Source organism: Pelobates fuscus, chromosome 7, assembly GCF_036172605.1.
Source record: "Pelobates fuscus isolate aPelFus1 chromosome 7, aPelFus1.pri, whole genome shotgun sequence".
Lineage (NCBI taxonomy): Eukaryota > Metazoa > Chordata > Amphibia > Anura > Pelobatidae > Pelobates > Pelobates fuscus.
The window spans coordinates 6,387,395-6,410,622 of record NC_086323.1 but is presented as its reverse complement, the minus strand read 5'-3'; the positions used below and the strand labels follow the sequence as shown (position 1 = coordinate 6,410,622).

Here is a 23,228-nt window from a genome sequence, read left to right as displayed (position 1 = left end):
ACGGATATTGATGTTATGCTAATCAGTAGCTCTTTGCCATACCCGCTCCTTCACGGCTCTGACTTTCAATGTTGTCAGAGCACAGGCTGAGAATCTCTGAGCCTGTGCTCTGACTCACTAACTGAGCACCGGAACCACGAGGGAGAGGATATGATCTGACTGCACCTACTGCTGGTGCGCACCAGTGGACCACCAGCGAATCGTTTAAATTAAATATGCTGGTGTACCCAACTTGTGAGCTGTGTTGTCTGCCGGGCGCCTCTGTTGTCAGGGCACCCTGCGTGACCGCACAGCTTGCCCACCCCAACGGCTGGCCCTGCTGACACACACTGATGTTACTACTTAGACATCCCTCAATATTAATACAGACATCAGAGTAAACACCAATAAACTGTGGAAACAGAGCTGATCCCCCCAAATTTATAAAGGTTTGCTTAGAGGATTTATTGTAAGATTAAATCATGCCTCCTCCTCTCTCTCTCCCATGTGCTGCTCTGTAGGCTGGGAGGAAGTGAAGAGTAATCACAGTCTCCCAGCACAACGCCACCTGTGGCTGCATGGGGAACAGCTGTTTAATGTAATGCTTGCAGGACGGCCAGCTGCCGCAGAACCTCTTTGTTTCCGTCTCTGCAAAGGGCTCCAGGCACTGCTTGTTGTGAGTGTGAGCCACTGTAAATTAGGGGCAGAGGGCAGAGGGCACTTGCACTGCGGTCAAGACGGGTCTGGGCAGAAGGAGAGTGCAGTGCAATCAGTGAATTCCCCTCCTGTGGGTCACCAGTAGACTGGTGCACCTGCCCAGGATCAGAGCCGGTGCAAGGATTTTTGCCGCCCTAGACAAAATATAAATTTGCCGCCCCCCCCATGTGACATCACAATGCCCCACCCATATGATCTGCCATATGAACTAACGCCAGTGCTGCACAGTGTGTGTTTACATTAAAAAGCCTGCAGGGACCAGCTATAGACACCACAACCACTTCATTAAGCTATAGTGTCCCTTTAATGTGAGGTAAATTATAGATTAGTGTCACTAATAATATACTAGATTGCCTACTTACAATTAGATGAGGATGATGATGGGCTGCAGTTTGGCTCCACTGGTCTGGTGTAGAACAGGACCTCTGGAGGCTGTTTGCAACTGTGGTCACAAAATTCAACGTTCTGGGAGAATTGGAAGCAGCTCCATTTTTTGGGGGCCTCTTACACAGCTCAAGGTCTGGGCCCCAGGGCCTGACGGTGAGTATGCCCATAAGGCCCACTCATAAGTCCACTTATATGTTCCACCCACCCATGAACTCGCTCACAGGGAGTGGAGTGTGTAGGGGATGTGTTATGTGTTATCTAATATGTGTGCTTATGGTATGTAGTTTATAGGGATACCAGTTTGTGCAGGTGATGCAGTGTGTTTGTGTGTAGTGGAAGCAGTGTGTATTTGTGTATAAGGGATGTATTATGTGTTTCTGGCTGTGTGTGAGGGATGCATTGTGTGAATCTGTGTTTGTATGCATAAGGGATGCAAGGTGTGTGTCTGTATGTGTGTGCATTTTCTGTGTGTATGTAAGAAAACAGTGTGTGTGTTTGCATGTGTGTGTAAGGGTTTGCATTGTATGTTTCTGTGTATGTGTGCAAATGATGCATTGTCTTTGTGTGTAAGGGTTGCATTGTGTGTGTGTGTGTAATGGATGCATTGCGTGTTTCTCTGTGTGTAAGGGAAGCATGTTCTGTTTCTGTGTATGTATAGGGATGCATTGTGTGTTTCTGTGTATGTATAGGGATGCATTGTGTGTTTCTGTGTATGTATAGGGATGCATTGTGTGTGTGTGTGTGTGTGTGTGTGTGTGCGCGTAGTGTTAAAGAGCTCCCTGTCTTGCCCCCTGTCCTATAGAGCTGTCCCTTCTGTCCCTTAGAGGTCTCTCCTCTCCCCCACCCTCCCCTAGCGGTCTCTTCTCACACTCACCCACCCTCCCTGTGCTCTTCTCATCCCCCCTCCACCCTCCCTGTGTTCTTCTCACTCCTCCCTCTGTGTGTTCTCACCCCCCCCCCTGTGTTCTTCTTACCCCCTCCTCCCTGTGTTCTTCTTACTCCCCCCCCTTGTTCTTCTTACCCCCTTCTTCTTATTACTCCCCCCTTCTTCTTATTACTCCCCCCTTCTTCTTACCCCCCTTCTTCTTCTTAACCCTCCTACTTCTTCTTACCCCCTCTTCTTCTTCTTACCCCCTCCTTCTTCTTCTTACCCCCCTCTTCTTCTTACCCCCTTCTTCTAATTACTCCCCACTCTTGTTCTTACTCCCCCTTCTTCTTCTTACCCCCCTCTTTTTCTTATCTCCCCTCCTTCTTACTTCCCCCTTCTTCTTACTCCCCCCTCTTATTATCCCCCCTCCCCTCTTCTTACTCCCTCTCTTCCATCTTCTTACTCCCTCTCTTCCCTCTTCTTACTCCCCCCTCCCCTCTTACTCCCCCCTCTTCTTACTCCCCCCTTCTTCTTACTCTCCCTCCCTCCCCCTTTCTTACTCTCCCCCCCTCTTCTTACTCTCCCCCCTCCCCTCTTCTTACTCTCCCCCTCCCCTCTTTTTACTCTCCCCCCCTCCCCTCTTCTTACTCTCCCCCCTCCCCTCTTCTTACTCCCCCCCCCTACTCTCTCCCTCCCCTACTTCTTACCCCCTCCCCTGTAGGTGGCCGAGCTGCACTCCAGTCCGCGGTCCCGGCCGGAGTGAAAGGAAGGTGCTCAGTGTGCACCTTCCTGTCAGTCCGGCCGGGTACAGGAAACAGAAACTCCTGTTCCGCGCGGAACAGGAGTTTCTGTTTCCTGTACCCGGCCAGACTGACAGGAAGTGCACACTCAGTGTGCACCTTCCCATCACTCCGGCCTGGACCGCGGACCGGAGTGCAGCTCGGCCACCTACAGGGGAGGGGAGGGAAAAGCAGCTGCAGCCGCCTGAGCGCTCTTTACAGAGCGCTCGACGGCTGCAGCATTTAAAGGGCCGGCCCGCCGCGGCTGGTCCTAAAAGAATTTCGGGCGGCCTGGGGGGCAATTGCCTCCCTGCCCCCCGGCCCAGCCCGCCCCTGGTTTTGGGGGTACTTTCAGGAAGTAAAAGTATATTTCTTCTGTGCTTGGAGATAATTGGGTATGTGAATACAATGCCTTCTTCAATTATCTCCCAAGCACAGAGGAGGGATTACATGGTTTGTGTATGGGAGTGTCCTGGAGAGCCAATGCCATTGTATAATTGTCTGTATTGTAGTCTACTCTGTGGTCCAGAGGGGTGTGCCCCTTGCATGGGGATTTCCATAAAAGGCCATGTGAGGCTCCATCAAAGTCAGTCATCTCACAGCATAGAGCCTTGTCTCATGTTTGTGGGAGAAGGTTCTCTCTCTCTCTCTTTTCTGCTTGGAGTACTTAATCAGTAGCTCTTTTAAGAGCTGTTCCTGCTCTGCTCTACAGCATCCTCCCCACTAGGGGGAAATGAACATCTCTGGTGGCAAAATCCTTCTTCTTATCAGGGAGGCCGCCACATATACAATATTGTAAAACCACATAAAACATTTTAATATCTCAGAACTCCACGAATAGCAGGAATCTGAGCGCTCACTTTGTCAAAATATCACTCAGATCCGTTTGGTAGATTAGGAACGCCATTCAAGTGAAGTTTAAACCAGTCAACCACGAGGTGAAGCCCCCAAATAGTTCCAGAGAATTTTAGGTTTTGACCGGTCTTCTTTCGGGAGTTCTCGCACGAATGCTGACGAAGGCTCCCCCTGGCTGCTAGCATACAAATTTTCTCCCGAACGCCGTTCTCCTACTGGTTTGGGAAGTTGAATGGGCAGCGGTAATAGTTACCGGGTGTTCACAGAGTCCAGTAGTTTAGTTCCAGGCAGTCGACGACCATACACTGCTGCCCATGTGCGAGAGACAAGATGTCCGACGTTTGTTTGCACACGTGCGTTCGGTACGAACGGCGGCCACACAGGGGGAACCCTCCTTTAATGAACAATTTGAGGTTAACAGCCAGGGGTGGTCGGTTGTTAAAATAACCGAACTCAGGGACAACACAGATGGACAGCCGAACAAAACGAAGGGAAAAGGGCCATTCTGCTACAGACCCGACCTGTATAAAGGTCAGTAGGTGGTACTTCTGGGAGCAGGGTGCTGAAGGCATCTTGAAGTGTGGCAGGATCCCACTCAGTGAAGATGATTTAACTGTGTCATGTTTTTATGTTATTGGTGTAAACGTTTGTTTATGCTGTATTTTCTCGCTGTTCAAATCACTTTCATTTTCCTGATATAGAAGGTTTTGCTTTTTTTCAACAGTATAACCCGCCCCTTAGCCACACCCCCATGAAACACCTGTAATAATCTTCCTCAGTCTTCTCCAATTGCGTGTGATGTCATCCAATACAGAAATAACTATAATAATTGGACAGGACAGGGTCTATTGACCTTGCTCCCCTCTAGGAAAGAACAAATAATACCTGATTTGTGGTCTTTAACATCTTCATCTCCTGGATGAATTTCTCCTTCAGTTCCTTCACTTTTTCATTATAATTCATGTCCTTTAACCGCAGCTGATACTCTTTCTCCATTTTTAGCTCCTTGACATGTGTCTCCAGCTCCACCATCACCTGATTCTGCAAGGAACAAGATTCAAAAACAGAACAGATCAGAGTACATGAAAAATCCATATAAACTGTCCATCACGCAGCTTATATAATCACTATATGTACTATAGGTACAGCCAGGGCCGCCATCAGGGGGTGACAACCATAACGGTTGTCACGGGCCCGGCGGTCCTGGGGGGCCCGGACTGCTTTGGCAGTCCAGGGCCCCACAATTACTCTCTGCACCTATATATAGCGATGATCGCTATATATAGGTGCAGCCGCGGGCCCCCCGGCTCCCTGTATCTGCAGAGGGGGCCCAGCGAGCTGCAGCTATACTTTCCAGCATTTCCTCGCTCTAACTCCCGCGAGACGTGCGGCCGTTAGAGCGTTGCCATGGTAACACACCACGTCTCGCGGGATTTAGAGCGAGGAAATGCTGGAAAGTATAGCTGCAGGTCGCTGGGCCCCCTCTGCGGGGGGCCCCACAATGGCACCGGACCAGACCACCAGGGATCAAATAATCTTCCCCCCTCCCTGAACCAGGTAAGAAACAGGGAGGGGGGAATAACTTTCATTACATTTACATGCATCCACAACACTAACACACACTGCATCCACAACACTAACACATACACTGCATCCACAACACTAACACATACACTGCATCCACTATACTAACACACACACTGCATCCACAACACTAACACATCCACTGCATCCACTATACTAACACATACACTGCATCCACAACACTAACACACACTGCATCCACAACACTAACACACACTGCATCCACTATACTAACACATACACTGCATCCACTATACTAACACATACACTGCATCCACAACACTAACACATACACTGCATCCACACCACTAACACACACTGCATCCACAACACTAACACACACTGCATCCACTATACTAACACATACACTGCATCCACAACACTAACACACACTGCATCCACAACACTAACACACACTGCATCCACTATACTAACACATACACTGCATCCACTATACTAACACATACACTGCATCCACAACACTAACACATACACTGCATCCACACCACTAACACACACTGCATCCACAACACTAACACACACTGCATCCACTATACTAACACATACACTGCATCCACAACACTAACACACACTGCATCCACTATACTAACACATACACTGCATCCACTATACTAACACATACACTGCATCCACAACACTAACACATACACTGCATCCACTATACTAACACATACACTGCATCCACAACACTAACATACACTGCATCCACAACACTAACACACACTGCATCCACTATACTAACACATACACTGCATCCACTATACTAACACATACACTGCATCCACAACACTAACACATACACTGCATCCACACCACTAACACACACTGCATCCACAACACTAACACACACTGCATCCACAACACTAACACACACTGCATCCACAACACTAACACATACACTGCATCCACAACACTAACACACACTGCATCCACTATACTAACACATACACTGCATCCACAACACTAAAACACACACTGCATCCACAACACTAACACATACACTGCATCCACAACACTAACACATACACTGCATCCACAACACTAACACATACACTGCATCCACAACACTAACACACACTGGATCCACTATACTAACACATACACTGCATCCACACCACTAACACACACTGCATCCACTATACTAACACATACACTGCATCCACAACACTAACACACACTGCATCCACAACACTAACACACACTGCATCCACTATACTAACACACACACTGCATCCACTATACTAACACACACACTGCATCCACAACACTAACACACACTGCATCCACTATACTAACACACACACTGCATCCACTATACTAACACATACACTGCATCCACTATACTAACACATACACTGCATCCACTATACTAACACATACACTGCATCCACAACACTAACACATACACTGCATCCACAACACTAACACATACACTGCATCCACAACACTAACACATACACTGCATCCACACCACTAACACACACTGCATCCACAACACTAACACACACTGCATCCACAACACTAACACACACTGCATCCACAACACTAACACATACACTGCATCCACAACACTAACACACACTGCATCCACTATACTAACACATACACTGCATCCACAACACTAAAACACACACTGCATCCACAACACTAACACATACACTGCATCCACAACACTAACACATACACTGCATCCACAACACTAACACACACTGGATCCACTATACTAACACATACACTGCATCCACACCACTAACACACACTGCATCCACTATACTAACACATACACTGCATCCACAACACTAACACACACTGCATCCACAACACTAACACACACTGCATCCACTATACTAACACACACACTGCATCCACTATACTAACACACACACTGCATCCACAACACTAACACACACTGCATCCACTATACTAACACACACACTGCATCCACTATACTAACACATACACTGCATCCACAACACTAACACATACACTGCATCCACAACACTAACACATACACTGCATCCACAACACTAACACATACACTGCATCCACAACACTAACACATACACTGCATCCACAACACTAACACATACACTGCATCCACAACACTAACACATACACTGCATCCACAACACTAACACATACACTGCATCCACAACACTAACACATACACTGCATCCACAACACTAACACATGCACTGCATCCACAACACTAACACATGCACTGCATCCACAACACTAACACATACACTGCATCCACAATACTAACACATACACTGCATCCACAACACTAACACATACACTGCATCCACAACACTAGACCTTGTGCTTTGTCAGGGGACCCACAATTTCTGGTGGCGGCCCTGGGTACAGCTTAATGTACGGTGTACAGCTTACTGTACGGTATACAGCTTAATGTACAGTATACAGCTTAATGTACATATCCAGCTTAATGAACGGTATCCAGCTTAATGTACAGTATCCAGCTTAATGTACAGTATCCAGCTTAATGTACATATACAGCTTAATGTATAGTATATAGCTTAATGTACAGTATACAGCTTAATGTACAGTATACAGCTTAATGTACAGTATATAGCTTAATGTATAACATACAGCTTAATATATAGTATATAGCTTAATGTACGGTATACAGCTTAATGTATAACATACAGCTTAATATATAGTATATAGCTTAATGTATAGTATACAGTTTAATGCACGGTATACAGCTTAATGTATAATATACAGCTTAATATATAGTATATACAGCTTAATGTACGGTATACAGCTTAATGTATAGTATATAGCTTAATGTACAGTATATACAGCTTAATGTATAACATACAGCTTAATGTATAACATACAGCTTAATATATAGTATACAGCTTAATGTACAGTATACAGCTTAATGTATAGTATACAGCTTAATGTATGGTATACAGCTTAATGTATAGTATATAGCTTAATGTATAATATACAGCTTAATGTATAATATACAGCTTAATGTACAGTATACAGCTTAATGTATAGTATACAGCTTAATGTATAATATACAGCGTAATGTATAGTATACAGCTTAATGTACGGTATATAGCTTAATGTACAGTATACAGCTTAATGTACGGTATACAGCTTAATGTACGGTATACAGCTTAATGTATAATATACAGCTTAATGTACGGTATACAGCTTAATGTATAATATACAGCTTAATGTATAGTATACAGCTTAATGTACGGTATACAGCTTAATGTATAGTATATAGCTTAATGTACAGTATCCAGCTTAATGTATAGTATATAGCTTAATGTATAGTATATACAGCTTAATGTACGGTATACAGCTTAATGTATAACATACAGCTTAATGTACAGTATACAGCTTAATGTACGGTATGCAGCTTAATGTACAGTATACAGCTTAATGTACGGTATACAGCTTAATGTATAATATACAGCTTAATGTACGGTATACAGCTTAATGTATAATATACAGCTTAATGTACGGTATACAGCTTAATGTATAATATACAGCTTAATGTATAGTATATAGCTTAATGTATAGTATACAGCTTAATGTACGGTATACAGCTTAATGTATAATATACAGCTTAATGTACGGTATACAGCTTAATGTATAATATACAGCTTAATGTATAGTAAATAGCTTAATGTATAGTATACAGCTTAATGTATAATATACAGCTCAATGTATAGTATATACAGCTTAATGTACGGTATACAGCTTAATGTATAGTATACAGCTTAATGTATAATATACAGCTCAATGTATAGTATATACAGCTTAATGTACGGTATACAGCTTAATGTACGGCAGGGGTAGTCAACCTTTTAATAGCTACCGCCAACGTTTGTATCTTTGTTGATGGTAAAATGTCCTTACCGCCCACCAGGGCCGCAGTAACTAATTTTATAGCGCAAGTGCTAATTTCTTTTTTTTTTTTTTAAATGTGCTTAAATTGATCTATTTGTTTTTCCTTGTTTTCTATTCTACTTTTTTTCTATGTGTGTGTGTGTGTGTGTGTGTGTGTGTGTGTGTGTGTTTGAGAGGTGCAGTGTGTGAGACAGCTCAAGTGCAATTTTCTTTTTTTTTTTAGAAAGGAGGGTTGTTTAAAAAAAATTTACTTAAATGCATCTATTTCTTTTTCCTTTCTTTCTATTTTCCATTCTACTTTTTTTCTATACGTATGTGTGAAGGGTGCTGTGTTTGTGTGTGAGGGGGCAGCGCAATGGCAATTTTCTTTTTTTTAGAAAGGAGGGTTGTTTAAAAAGATATGTACTTAAATGTATCCAATTATTTTTTCTATTTTCTATTCTACTTTTTTTCCCGTGTGTGTGTGAAGGGTGCTATGTGTGTGAAGGGTTCTCTGTGTGTGTGGGTGAGGGGTGCTGTGTGTGTGTGTGTGTGTGTGTGTAAAGGGTGCTGTTTGTGTGTGTGAGATGCAGTGTGTGAGGGGGCATTGTGTGTAAAGGGTGCAGTGTGTGTTTGACAGGTGCTGTATGTGTGATTGGTGCTGTGTGTGTATGTGTGAGGGTTGATGTGTGTTTGGACGGTGATGTGTGTGTGTGTGTGTGTGAGGGGGCAGTGTGTGAGAGGGCCAGTGTGTGTGTGTGGGGGGGGGGGGGTGAAGTGTGTGTGTGAGAGGTGGTGTGTGTGTGTGGGGGGTGTAGTGTGTGTGTGGGGGATGTGCATGTGGAGGGGGGCAGTGTGTGTGATGGGTGAAGTGTGGGCTAGTGTGTGTGTGTGGGGTGCAGTGTGTGTGTGGGGTGCAGTGTGTGTAAGTGGTGCAGTGTGTGTCAGGGAGCAGTGTGTGTGAGGGGTGCAGTCTGTGTGTGTGTGTGTGTGTGTGTGTGTGTGTGTGTGTGTGTGAGGTAGCAGTGTGTGTTTGTGTGTGTAGGGTGCATAGAGTCTATGCTGTGTGTAAGTGGGTGAGATGTGAAAATCTATTTTAATATCTCCCCCTGCCTTTTTCTTACCTTTTACCAAGGAAGGGGGACATAATGCTGCAAGCTTTTGTTGCCCAGTGGTGGCATGTTCACTGTATACCGCAGCTCCTCTGGCTGCTGGCTGACTCTCCTGCCCTCCTGCAAGCACAGCACTGTATCGGAGCGTTGCCATTGTAATGCATGGCAGCGCTCCGACCAGCCTGCTCTCGCGGGAGGAACACAGAGCCTCCCAGGCCCTTCCCTCCCACTGCTGAAACTAAGCCCAAGAGGGTTAACAGCAAGGCTGCCTCTGCATGGTAGGTCTGGTCCATGGCCATCAATGCCCATCGAGGCCCACCAGGCGTTTTCTGCAGAACCCACCACCGCCCACCTGAAATCATAAACCACCCACTAGTGGGCTGTAGGGACCAGGTTGCCTACCCATGATGTACTGTATACAACTTAATGTATAACATACAGCTTAATATATAGTATACAGTTTAATGTACGGTATACAGCTTAATGTATAATATATAGCTTAATGTATTGTATACAGCTTAATGTACAGTATACAGCTTAATGTAGCTGTTCTAGTGAGTATAGTTCGTCCCTGCAGGCTTTTTGCTGTAAACACTGCCTTTCCTGAGCAAATGCAGTGTGTACATTGCTGCCTAGGAACACCTCTTGTGGCCACTCCTCAGACGGCTACTAGAGATGCTTCCTAGGGCAGTTATGCACAGTGTGCAATACTGACATTCAGCGTCTCCATGCTGAACTTTCCCCATGGAGATGCATTGATTCAATGTATCTCTATGAGGAGATACTGATTGGCCAGGGTGTTGTTTGACCCTGCACCCGACCTGCCTCCTTGATGATTTCAGCCAATCCAATGGTTTTCCTATGAGAAAGCATTGAATTGGCTGAGATCATCAAGTCTGATCAATTCAGCCAAGGAGGCGGGATGGGGGCAGGGCCAATGTGGTGCTGGAAATAAGGGTTAGGTTTCTTACCTTTTACGGGCAGAGCAAGAGGGGCCAGCCACCTAAATGGTGGTTTTAACACTATGGGGTCAGGAATACCTGTTTGTTTCTTGACGCTATAGTGTTCCTTTAATGTGATGCCGATCACATCAAATAATAGAAAAATGAAAACACAGTCAGTTTCTAAATAGGAAACAGCAAAAACAAGATGTAACACCATAATGAGCTTTGTTGATAAGGCCCACTCGTGAAACCATACTTTTATTTGAACAGCCTATGAAAGACAAATGTTTCGGGACTCCTATCCCTTCCTCGGTGTACAAATGCCCTTCGAAGCTATGAATCATAGCAGCCTTATACACTTCTGCTGCACCAGGTGAATAGCATATATACTGCTTTGGCACTGCAGTGACCACAATACGTGTTCTTTGTTTCCGTAAATAGGAGACAAGATGGAAGCGGCACGGCACAGGACAACCCTCTTCCACTACCACCACCTTCAGTGGCATGGCACAGGACAACCCTCTTCCACTACCACCACCTTCAGCGGCACGGCACAGGACAACCCTCTTCCACTACCACCACCTTCAGTGGCACGGCACAGGACAACCCTCTTCCACTACCACCACCTTCAGCGGCACGCACAGGACAACCCTCTTCCACTACCACCACCTTCAGCGGCACGGCACAGGACAACCCTCTTCCACTACCACCACCTTCAGCGGCACGGCACAGGACAACCCTCTTCCACTACCACCACCTTCAGCGGCACGGCACAGGACAACCCTCTTCCACTACCACCACCTTCTCTATAGAAATCCTTATAATGTTATATTATAGACTATCATTGTTCAAGGTGCTTGTGATTACCAACTCACCATGATTGAGATTAGTACTGCAATTAAACAGTGAATAAGTGAATATCAGCACTCTGATTTAACCCCTTAAGGAAGCTTGATGGAAATTTTCCGTCATTTACTGAAGTTAGTGCCAGATCGCCGCGATTGCGGCTTTAATGCTGTTGCTGGGTGCCTCGGCATTTGACGGAGACCAGCAACAGCCAATAGTGCTGTCCCAGCACATGTGATCGCTGTGACAGCCAGTCATAGTGATTACAGTGATTACAGTGCTGCTGGGCCTCCCTCCACCTCTGTGTGTGTGTTGAAGTGGAGAGACGGATCGTGTGCAACTTTCCAAAACCAAGTTTCATAACCCCCTTTACCTGTTCCTGATTGATAACTTACCAGGAATTAACCCTCTGATCACTGACTGTGATCAGAGGATTTGGTTTTTTTTTTAACCCCCAGGGGTTAAATATATTTAATTTATTATTTTTTTACTTTTATTTTCAGTTAGTTAGCTGGGGTGGGTGGGTGGAAGCTAGGGGAAATTTGAGAATCTAGCATTAGGGTAGCTAAGAAGTTGAAACGTTTTAGAAAGTTTTTAAGAATTTTAAAAAAGTGAAACAAGTTTAAAAAAAATCTCATAAAACAAAGAAAAGGGGTATAAAAAAAAACCTAAAAAAATAATGTTATTTAGTTACAGTAAATTTTAAGCTGTCACCATGCTTAGAAGGTTTAGTGCCGAGGAGGCATATAATATATTAGCAGCCGACTCAGAGGCAACCGACACTGCCTCAGAGAGTGCAGAGGGTGACTATGTGCCAGACACAGATGAAGAAAGTGACCCCCTGGCACTGAACCCCTGGCACTGCTCCTGGCGCTGATATCTGGGTGCCCCCTAACAATTTTGTCCCCGACATCCCTCTGTTCACTGCGACTCCTGGTATTCAGGGAGACGTGAGCAGCTATAACTCCCAGGATTTTATGGAGCTGTTCCTTGGGGATGAATATTTAGGGCAGATAGTTACACAAACAAATCTTTATGTAGCGCAGTATCTGGCACAAAATGCAGCAAGTCACCCTGCCACAAAAGGGAGCTGGTACCCCACCAGTGTGCCAGAGTTAAAACCGTCCTGGGCACTAACCATGCTAATGGGAATTATAAAAAAGCCCAGCATCCGAATGTACTGGTCCAAAAACCCAGTATGCAATACTCCCATTTTCTCCAAGACCATGAGTAGGCCCAGATACGAATCAGTACTGCGTTTTCTGCACTTTGAAACTCAAAGTGCCACCCAAGAGATCATCCGCAGTATGACAAACTCTATAAAATCCGCCCCCTAATTAACAATTTGAAGAAAGAATTTGGCACAATTTATACTCCCCAAAAGAATATATGTATTGACGAGTCCCTAATGAAATACAAGGGTAGACTGGGGTTTAAGCAATACATCCCAGCCAAATATCCCGGTATGGCATCAAGCTATACAAGTTATGTGAAAGCAGCAGTGGGTATGTTTATACCTTCAGAGTATATGAAGGTAAAGATAGCCACTGGGATCTCTCAGGTTGCCCTGATGTAGTTGGTACTAAAATTGTTTGGGATCTAATGAACCCGCTACTGAACAAGGGGTACCACCTCTACATTGATCATTATTACAATAGCATGCCCCCCCCAAAAATGCTATTTTGTTTTGAAACTGTGATCTGCGGCACTATCCGCAAGAAACGCACTGGCTTCCCCAAGGCTCTGGCAAAAAAAAAAAGGAAAAAGGGGGAAACGGCTGCTCTCTGCCAGGACGAACTGCTGGCCCTGAAATACAGAGACAAAAAGGAGGTGTTCATACTGACTACCATGCACAGTGAACACACACGCAGGGTCGCAGTCCGTGGCAGACAGGAAACAAGACGGCTGCCTGTCTGCATTAAGCAATACAATAAACACATGGGGGGAGTTGACCTGTCTGATAGTGAGAAAGACCAGGGCCTGGTATAAGAAAGTGGGCAAATGGCTACTTACAATGCATTCATCCTTTTCAAAAAGGCAAATCCTCAGCTGAAATGTAATTTTCTTACATTTCAGTTTCAGCTAATTTCTGTGCTGCTCACTGAGTGCCACAGTGGGGAGCCATCAGCAGGGCCTGGCAGCAGAGATATTCAGACAGGTCACTTCTGCTTTCAGATACCACCAACCCGCCCAGAAAAGATGCATGGTGTGTACTGCCCTGATTGTCCCTCTCAGCCCGGCCTTTGTATTGGGAACCGCTTTAAAGTATCTCATACTCAGAGCCAATCAATTCTCAATACAATTAATATTTTTGTTGTAGCTCTTCTGACCGCTGATATAGATATATATATATATATATATTTATTTTTTACTTGTATTTGGTTAATTGGGGTGGATGATTGTTATGGACAAAATATTAGAATTAGTAAAATGTCTATTTACTCTGCATAACTGTAATCAGTATTATTCAATGTTTACTTAAGATGGCTGCTAGAAACTCCCCCTCCCATTGACTAACTACCTTGTGAAACAAGATGGCGCTGGAATGCGGAGGAGAACTCCATGATAACAGTAACATCACGCCCTGTAGGATGTGCATTAGATAAGACACTTAACACTTAACCAATTAAAGATGTATTTTCTCTGAAATCTTGCTTTCTGTATATGACGTATTTCTGCTTTATAAGGGGCTCCCCGCCCCTGATTAAACATTCCTCAAGTTCTTCATCAACCTGAAACTTGTGTCTGGTGTGAATTACTTTAGGAGCGTGCACGCAATTATATTGATAATTTGGACAGGGGCAGATTTTCAAATAATCAAACACTTGATTTGATCCACAATATGATAGTTGGGGGGTGGGGCAAGGCCGCCGAGCCGACTGGAAGCAGATCAACATGGCTCCGGGCCCGAGGCCCCAATAAAGGCCATAAATCCGCACATACACGGTTCTGGAGTCAAATATTCTGATGTGCTGCAATGGAGAATCACCTCAGCTCCAATCTAATACCAGACAAAGGCCAACAACATGTCGGGAGCACCAAAGCTGAGGCACCTGGCCTACTTGCCTTCACAAGCCGGGACATCGACAGCATATGACCCAAACTCAGCAGCCGGCAACATACCCGGAGAGGAACGTATGCCAGCAACATTAGCCTCAGTAAAGGGCCACGAGGAAGAGAGAAGCGGCCCTGCTCCCCCCCCGGCCGGTGGGGGTAATACCGGCCACATGGGGACCACGCACACCAAGACGGAAGCCCCCGACCTGGGTCTACACCGATCCCCTACACTGGCAATGGCTGCCAAAATGAGACCTGCCCGACAACAGGACCGAGGAGACGCAGACCAGTACGCTGAGGGACACTTCGGCACATACCTTTAATCCAGAGGTGGACGGGACCACAGGCGGACTACCTGGACTGCTCAAAGGCCGATATCATGGCTGCCTGACCTCAGGGTGAGGAGGGCACCTGGAGGAGATTGTCCCCACTGCTGCGAGCCCGGCGGGCTTGGGCGGCGCGTGCCTTCGGCGGACCGGTGGCTGAGGGGCCTTGCCCACTGTCCTGAAGAAGTGGCCGGTAGTGGGTGAGACATTCAGGGCACCCCATGTACCCGCGGGGGTATTGGAGGATCAAGGGAGTTGCAGGGGACACAGGGCCGGCGGACTCCTGGGTGGGGGTCCGCAGGAGCCATGCTGTCCCCGAGTGCTTACGGGGGGCGGCCTGGGCGGAACTGGGTGACCGGCCCAGGGCCGAACACCCGGGAAGGTCTTGCAACACTGAGTGTCCCTCGGCCTATATGGAAAAACCCAATGCCTCGCAAACCAAGTGGGACTCGACCCTTCATGTGAGTTCACAGGGCACACAGGTCTGACACTCAAGACACCACTTAAGGAATAAGAGGAAAGGGCCGAACCTGACACTACCCTCATTTAGCCAGCCAGGATACACAGACATGCAAGGCCACGAGGCCTTTAGCTCTGGACACAATGCTGCACACTCTACAGTAAAAGTTGCTAATTGCTGTTTATATTTTCGTTATAAATTTGCAAGGTACCACTGATAGATGAGCACTCGACCTTGCAGCAATGCAGCTGACTGCTCTTATTAAAATGCAAAAGTTTAATATACAGTTTAATATACAGTTAATGCTTTTCTATACGCTGTCATACTAAGAACAAATGGATTATTGTTAGTGCTACTAATACGTGTTTGAAGATTGCTGTCAATTAACCAGTCTATATCATTTTTGCGCATCTGGTAGCATTCACCTGCTTAACCGTAGGGTATTCAATAAAAGGCACATAAATACAACACCCTGTGCCATAACACATGCCATATTGCCATATATAGCTACACCGGGAGACAGGCAGCCACATGCTGCTCGCACCCACAGCGATTAGGAGTCAAGCTCCGTTCAAAGCACCTAGCGCATGCACCTGGCTCGAGAAGGGCCCGCTTAATGCTCACAGACCTGAGCATAACTGCGACTCAATAAGATGTATGCGCTCCCTTTTAGCCACGCATTTAAGCAAGTACTGGACTTCTTGACCATCTTATATTTAGCACCCGCATATAACATGCACAACTTTCTAATTATAATTAAGCTTCCCTTTTATCAGTTCTATTGATGTAGTTTTTTAGGATTTATCTAAAGCAAAAACAAATCTCGCAAAGCCTATGTACACTTAATTTACTTAACTGCATGTTTATTTAATTATGTATAAGGCTACCCATGCGGAAAGCGCCATCGCACACATAGTTAGACATAGGTATGACTCAGATGACTAAACAGCCTGCATAATGCGTTAATATGCCTGTTGAACGCCCTTGATATATCCAATCTCGCAAAGTCTATGTAAATCCAATTTACTTTATTGCTTGTTAAAACAGAGATAGAGGAGTGCAGAAAAAAAGGAATAATATACTTATTCACATTCGGTCATCTTATGGGTTTCACCTACATAGGAAAGTGAAAACATAGCATAATACTGTTTGACCAAACTATATAAAATGGAGAGGTATAATTTACACTCACACTTTGCAGAGCCACGTATAGTAGGCTCTGACTATTCAGGTTCTTAGAGAAAATCCCTTTCTTATTGTCTCCGCTCCTCCACTCCTCTGGATCACTCCACTGGTACCAGGAACAACAGCAGATACAAATAACTCCAGGAGAGTGGGGATATTTGGAAAATGTAATAATATACAAATCAAATAAAGAACAGGGATATAGAAAAAAAAGATAGCAGCACTGACGCGTTTCGACTCTTTGAAGTCTTTCTCAAAGTGCATGTTACATTAGTCCCACTTCTTTGTATATATACCAGCCCGGTCTTCAGATTTGGCGCTCAATTCTTCTCTCTTTCCGGTCTTTCATTTCCTGTTTCCGCTTCACGGCATCTTTCTTCTCTCCGCCCATTTTTGCGTCCATTTGCGTCTGAGGTCAGACATACTTTTCCGATACCGGAAGTAGTATATAAAACATTCCCGAAGCAAAACTCGCCATATTAGAAAATCTTTGGTTAAATATAACATATGGGACTATCCTGGCAAATTTCGATACATAATAAAAAGTAATACACATTTGTTTGTATTATTAAACTACATATTTTATACACATAACTTATATAAAATTAACTTTGCAAATTTCTAAAACATAAACGTATACTAATATTTCAAAGCTATATATTAACATTTTGTATATTTGTATACGTTTTATAAAAAACTATAGTTAAAATAGGAGAAAGGTCTGAAAAAAGGGGAAGAGACCATTAATCGGATACAATCATCATTACAAAAAACTTCATATATAATTTGATAAAAACTATTTTATAAAAGTTTTTTTTTAAAACAAACAAATAAAAACAATCCTTAGATTAACACATTCATCTCAAACTCCATATTGAGACCCTTGGGGGATAGTGTGTCCAAGTTAAAAAATCCACCCCATTCCACATCTACTTAAAGTTGAGTTCAAATCGCCTCCTCTCCAATGTTTGGTTACATTCTGGATCCCATAAAACTTGATCCCACTTGGATCTTGATTATGGTATTCCAGAAAATGTAGAGAGACACTATGGGCTTTAAACCCTCTTTTTATGTTATATATGTGTTCCCGTACCCTCGTGGCCACACATCTAGATGTTTTGCCCACATATTGTAGGCCACAGGGGCACTCCAGCACATATCCAACATTCTTGGTTTTGCATGTAATAAATTTTTCTATTTTATATTCTTTAAAATTGGCATTAGAGTGAAAAGACAAAATCTTATTTTTGATATTTTGCACCCCATGCAGTTCCCACAATAATTAAAACCCTTAAATATACTTTTTTGACTATTTAAAAAATTCTTATCTGTTTTTTCAATAAAACTAGATGTTAAAATTTTTTGAGGTTCTGAGCTCCTCTATATATAATTTTGGGTTTCTCCCCTACATAAGGTGCAATATCTTCGTCTTGTTTCAATAAATGCCAGTTATTATTGAGAATACGTCTTAACTGGGAGTGATTCCTATTAAAATTAAATACTAACGGGATAACATCCTTGTTATCCTCTTCTTTCTTTTGTTTATATTTCAATAAGTCTTCTCTATTTAATTCACCAATTTCCTGAATTGTATCGTTAAGGGCTCCTTCTTCATAGCCCTTTTCTACAAATTGTTTTTTAAGCGAGGTAGCTTGAAGGTTATATTTATCTATTTCTGAGCAGTTCCTCCTAAGTCTTAAAAACTGGCCCCTTGGTATATTGTCCAACCAGGGACGGAAATGGCAACTTTCCTTCTCAATAAAGCTGTTTACATCAACTTGTTTAAAAAAAATGTGCATGTCTCGATCTTATCCTCTTTTATATAGATATTAAGGTCTAAAAAAATCAATTGTTTGGTTATTAACCATATGAGTTAGTTTAATATTCCACTGGTTGGCATTAAGGTAATTTGAAAAAATTAAAACTGATGATTGATCCCCCTTCCAAATAAAAAAGATATCATCAATATATCTTCTATAGAGGAGCAGGTTCGCAACCCAGTCATGCTGGGAAAAGACAAACGTCTCTTCCCAATAGGCCAGAAATAAATTCGCATAACTGGGAGCGAACCTGGTCCCCATAGCTGTCCCTCTACATTGCAGATAAAAGTCACCTTCAAACCAAAAATTTTTTTTATTTAAAATAAGTTGAATGGATTCAAGAATAAAATCTATTTGTTCCCTATGATATATTTCAGAAATCTGCAGGAAATACTTAACTGCCTCACAACCACTATCATGCTCAATGCATGTATAAAGACTAGCTACATCACATGTAACTAATAAAAAGTCTTCCTTCCATTCAACATTTTTTAAAACTTGTAAAAGGCTCATAGAGTCTTTAAGAAAGGAGGGGCATGCTTTTACAATCGGCTGTAAGAACGTGTCTACATATTTGGATAGAGGTGATAGTAGGGACCCTATCCCTGATACTATAGGCCTCCCAGGTGGATTGTGTATATCTTTGTGTAACTTGGGTAGGACATATATAACAGGTATTCTTGGAAATTCTGTGTTCAAAAATTTATATTCCTTAGAAGTGAGAATCCCTTCTACAAGACCTATATCCAACATGTGTATGTATTTCAATATCAATAGATGGGTCACCTTTTAGTTTTCTGTAAGTTTCCTGGTCATCTAATTGTCGTTTTATTTCTGCCTAATATGTTTCTTTGTTTAGAACTACAACACCACCCAGGATAGTCCCATATGTTATATTTAACCAAAGATTTTCTAATATGGCGAGTTTTGCTTCGGGAATGTTTTATATACTACTTCCGGTATCGGAAAAGTACGTCTGACGTCAGACGCAAATGGACGCAAAAATGGGCGGAGAGAAGAAAAATGCCGTGAAGCGGAAACAGGAAATGAAAGACCGGAAAGAGAGAAGAATTGAGCGCCAAATCTGAAGACCGGGCTGGTATATATGCAAAGAAGTGGGACTAATGTAACATGCACTTTGAGAAAGACTTCAAAGAGTCTAAACGCGTCAGTGCTGCTATCTTTTTTTTCTATATCCCTGTTCTTTATTTGATTTGTATATTATTAAATTTTCCAAATATCCCCACTCTCCTGGAGTTATTTGTATCTGCTAGTTGTTCCTGGTACCAGTGGAGTGATCCGGAGGAGTGGAGGAGCGGAGACAATAAGAAAGGGATTTTCTCTAAGAACCTGAATAGTCAGAGCCTACTATACGTGGCTCTGCAAAGTGTGAGTGTAAATTATACCTCTCCATTTTATATAGTTTGGTCAAACAGTATTATGCTATGTTTTCACTTTCCTATGTAGGTGAAACCCATAAGATGACCGAATGTGAATAAGTACGGTATATTATTCCTTTTTTTCTGCACTCCTCTATCTCTGTTTTAACTTGTATTTGTATTAGTGTTTTTTTAAGTGGTTTTAAAACACTGGGGAGTTGCACTTGTACCTCTGATACCACTCTGACACCTTGTGTGATTTGCACTTTATTGTGTAAATATCTTTGTTTTGTATTTACTTTATTGCTTGTTTGTTCTGACTTATATGCCTCTGCGCAGGCAACCATATGTTATTTTTACCGATTCATAAAACATATTCAAAACACAATATGATAGTTAATGGGAAATTGGGGAGTTTAGTGCGTATGTTAGGGGTAAAAATAGAAATTAAAAAATCCACAAAAAATAAAAATTATTATAACATTGTTTTGTTAAAGTTCTTGTGTAAAAAGTTCAAAATGCTTAGGAAGTTCAGTGCCGAGGAGTCTTAGAGAATTCTGACAGCGGATTCAGAGGTGACAGACAGTGCCTCAGAGTTTGACCCAAAATGGGACATGGACACTACATGTGGGGTATTGCTGTACTCAGACGACATGCTGAGAGACATATGAAGCGTTATACTGCCGTAGCACACATGAGGATTGCAAACTATGCAGTACAATCTCAAAGTGTGTGTCAGAAAGGCAGAGAAAATGCTTACTACTACTAGACTTGGTACTAACTAGCGAAAAAATGATCCCACCCTAAGGTTCAAAATGGGCCTTTTGAAATACCCTGGGGTGTCTTCTTTAAAAAAATGGTAGGCCTTTGTGGGGGAAGTTTGAATAAGCAACCTGCTATTAGACCCAAGACCCCTTATCAAATTCATCTCTCGAAATTCTACAGTAAAAACTGAAATCAGTCAGTGTGACGGTACAATTCTTTACTCCGTCAAGCATTCCCTTCTTCCCATAAAATAAAATCACCAAGTAATCCACAGAGTAATAAATCGCTGGTATCGCCAAATAATCCACACATGAGCCAAAGCTTAATGCTGGAACAAGACTGATTTACTGGAAGCAACAGGCATTCAATTTAAACAGTAACAGACTCCTCCTCTGGGCCAGGCTAGATAATTGAGTTTCAGCAACATACTAAACTCAATTATCTGCTGGCCAGAAACATTACAATTTACAGCATTTTCAGAAAAGTACTTTCCATAACACATACAGTTATAATATTTACATCCCTGGGTAGCTGAGGATACTGGGAGTCACATATCCAAATCTCACGAAATTCCGTTCGGTAGTTTCCGTGTCGCATCGTGTGGAAGTTTGACCGGCTCGCCATGTGGTGGTATCCGCTTTACAGTTCCATGAAATCATCAGCAAGAGCCGGTCTCCGTTCGCATCTAATTACACGAAAACTACCATACGAACGTTGTATTTGGTTATATAGAAATGCTCCCCTTGTTTGGTAGATTCCACCTCCCGAATGCCGGTTTGATTCGTGAAGTGGAAAGTAGTCAGCCGGGACTTCCATGATGACCGGGTGTTCGCGGAATTGCCACGCCGAAAACAGTTCCAGGCAAATCATGCGTAAGTCCCGCTGACCGCGTTTGTGAGATTTAAGATGGCCGCCATCCTTTGTTCTCGCCACGTGTTCATATGCCGAACGGCGGCCACCTAGGAGCAATTAAGTGCGGTTTCCTCAACGTTCTAAGTTCTGATTGCTACCCAGAGTGGTCTCTGTTCGATAGATGAATACATTGCTCAACATACATAAAAGAAACAAACTTATTATACAAATTTAATCTGCAGGGAGAAGGCATAACCAAAGGCACACAGGTAAATACATACAAATCCTTCACAGTCAGGTCTCCTATATGGCACTGTAGCTTCACGAAATACTGCCAACTGCATACATTGTGGGTAATGTTTTACTCAGAGGAGGTAGCTCAGCATAATTTGGGTTGTTTGATCATGTTGGAACATATCATATATACAAAATGCCCAGCACAAATGTAACGCATAAGTTAAAGATGCAAAAAATATTTTTTTTACCACAAACGTTGACATACAATGGTGAAACAATGGCAACATATTAAGGCATAATATATGCCATATGAGATACCCTGGAGAGTCTACTTTCACAAATGGTAGGCCTTTGTGCAGTTATTGAAACAGTCAAACTGTTATAATGCCACAAGTTATTATTATTATTATTATTATTATTGCCATTTATATAGCGCCAACAGATTCCGTAGCGCTTTACAATATTTTGAGAGGGGGGGGTGTAACAATAAATAAGACAATTACAAGAAAACTTACAGGAATAATAGGTTGAAGAGGACCCTGCTCAAATGAGCTTACAGTCTATAGGAGGTGGGGTATTAGAAACATTAGGATAGGAAATAAAGTTGAAACATAGGCCCTGAAAATCTGTCTCCCAAAATTCTACTCTAAAAACTGAAATGGTCAGGTCTCCTATATGGCACTGTAGTGTCACGAAATAGTGTCAAAGGAATACATTGGGGGTATTGTTTTACGCATAAGAGTTAGCTGAGCATAATTAGGGGTGTGTGATCATGGTGGAACATATCAAATATACAAAATGCCCAGCACAAATGTAACGCTTAAGTAAAAAATGCAAAAAATATTTTTTTACTACAAACTTTGACATATAACGGTAAAAAAATGATGACATCTTAAGGCACAATATATGCCATATGAGATACCCTGGAGTGTCTACTTGCACGAATGGAAGGCCTTTGTGTGGTCATTTGAACTATCAATGCCCTAAATGCTGTAATGCCCCAAAATAAGACATGGGTCTATCAAATCCATCTTTGAATTTTCTAACTGTAGAAACTGAAATAGGCTTGCTTCTTATAGGTCATTGTAGCGTCCCAAAATAGTGGCAAAGGCATAAAATGAGGGTATTGTTGTACTCAGCAGATGTAGCTGAACACAATATGGGGTTATAACCGGGAATAGC

The 23,228-nt window shown here is 43.1% G+C and overlaps 1 protein-coding gene across 1 annotated transcript in view; it reads right to left on the bottom strand.

Moving 5' to 3' along the window:
• The window catches only part of LOC134568930 (cilia- and flagella-associated protein 57-like), a 171,607-nt gene that overhangs the window by 59,254 nt on the left and 89,125 nt on the right, over positions 1 to 23,228 (bottom strand). The window contains exon 12 of the mRNA XM_063427648.1: positions 4,471 to 4,626. Coding sequence (XP_063283718.1) covers positions 4,471 to 4,626 — 156 coding nt within the window. The remainder of the gene's footprint in view (positions 1 to 4,470; positions 4,627 to 23,228) is intronic.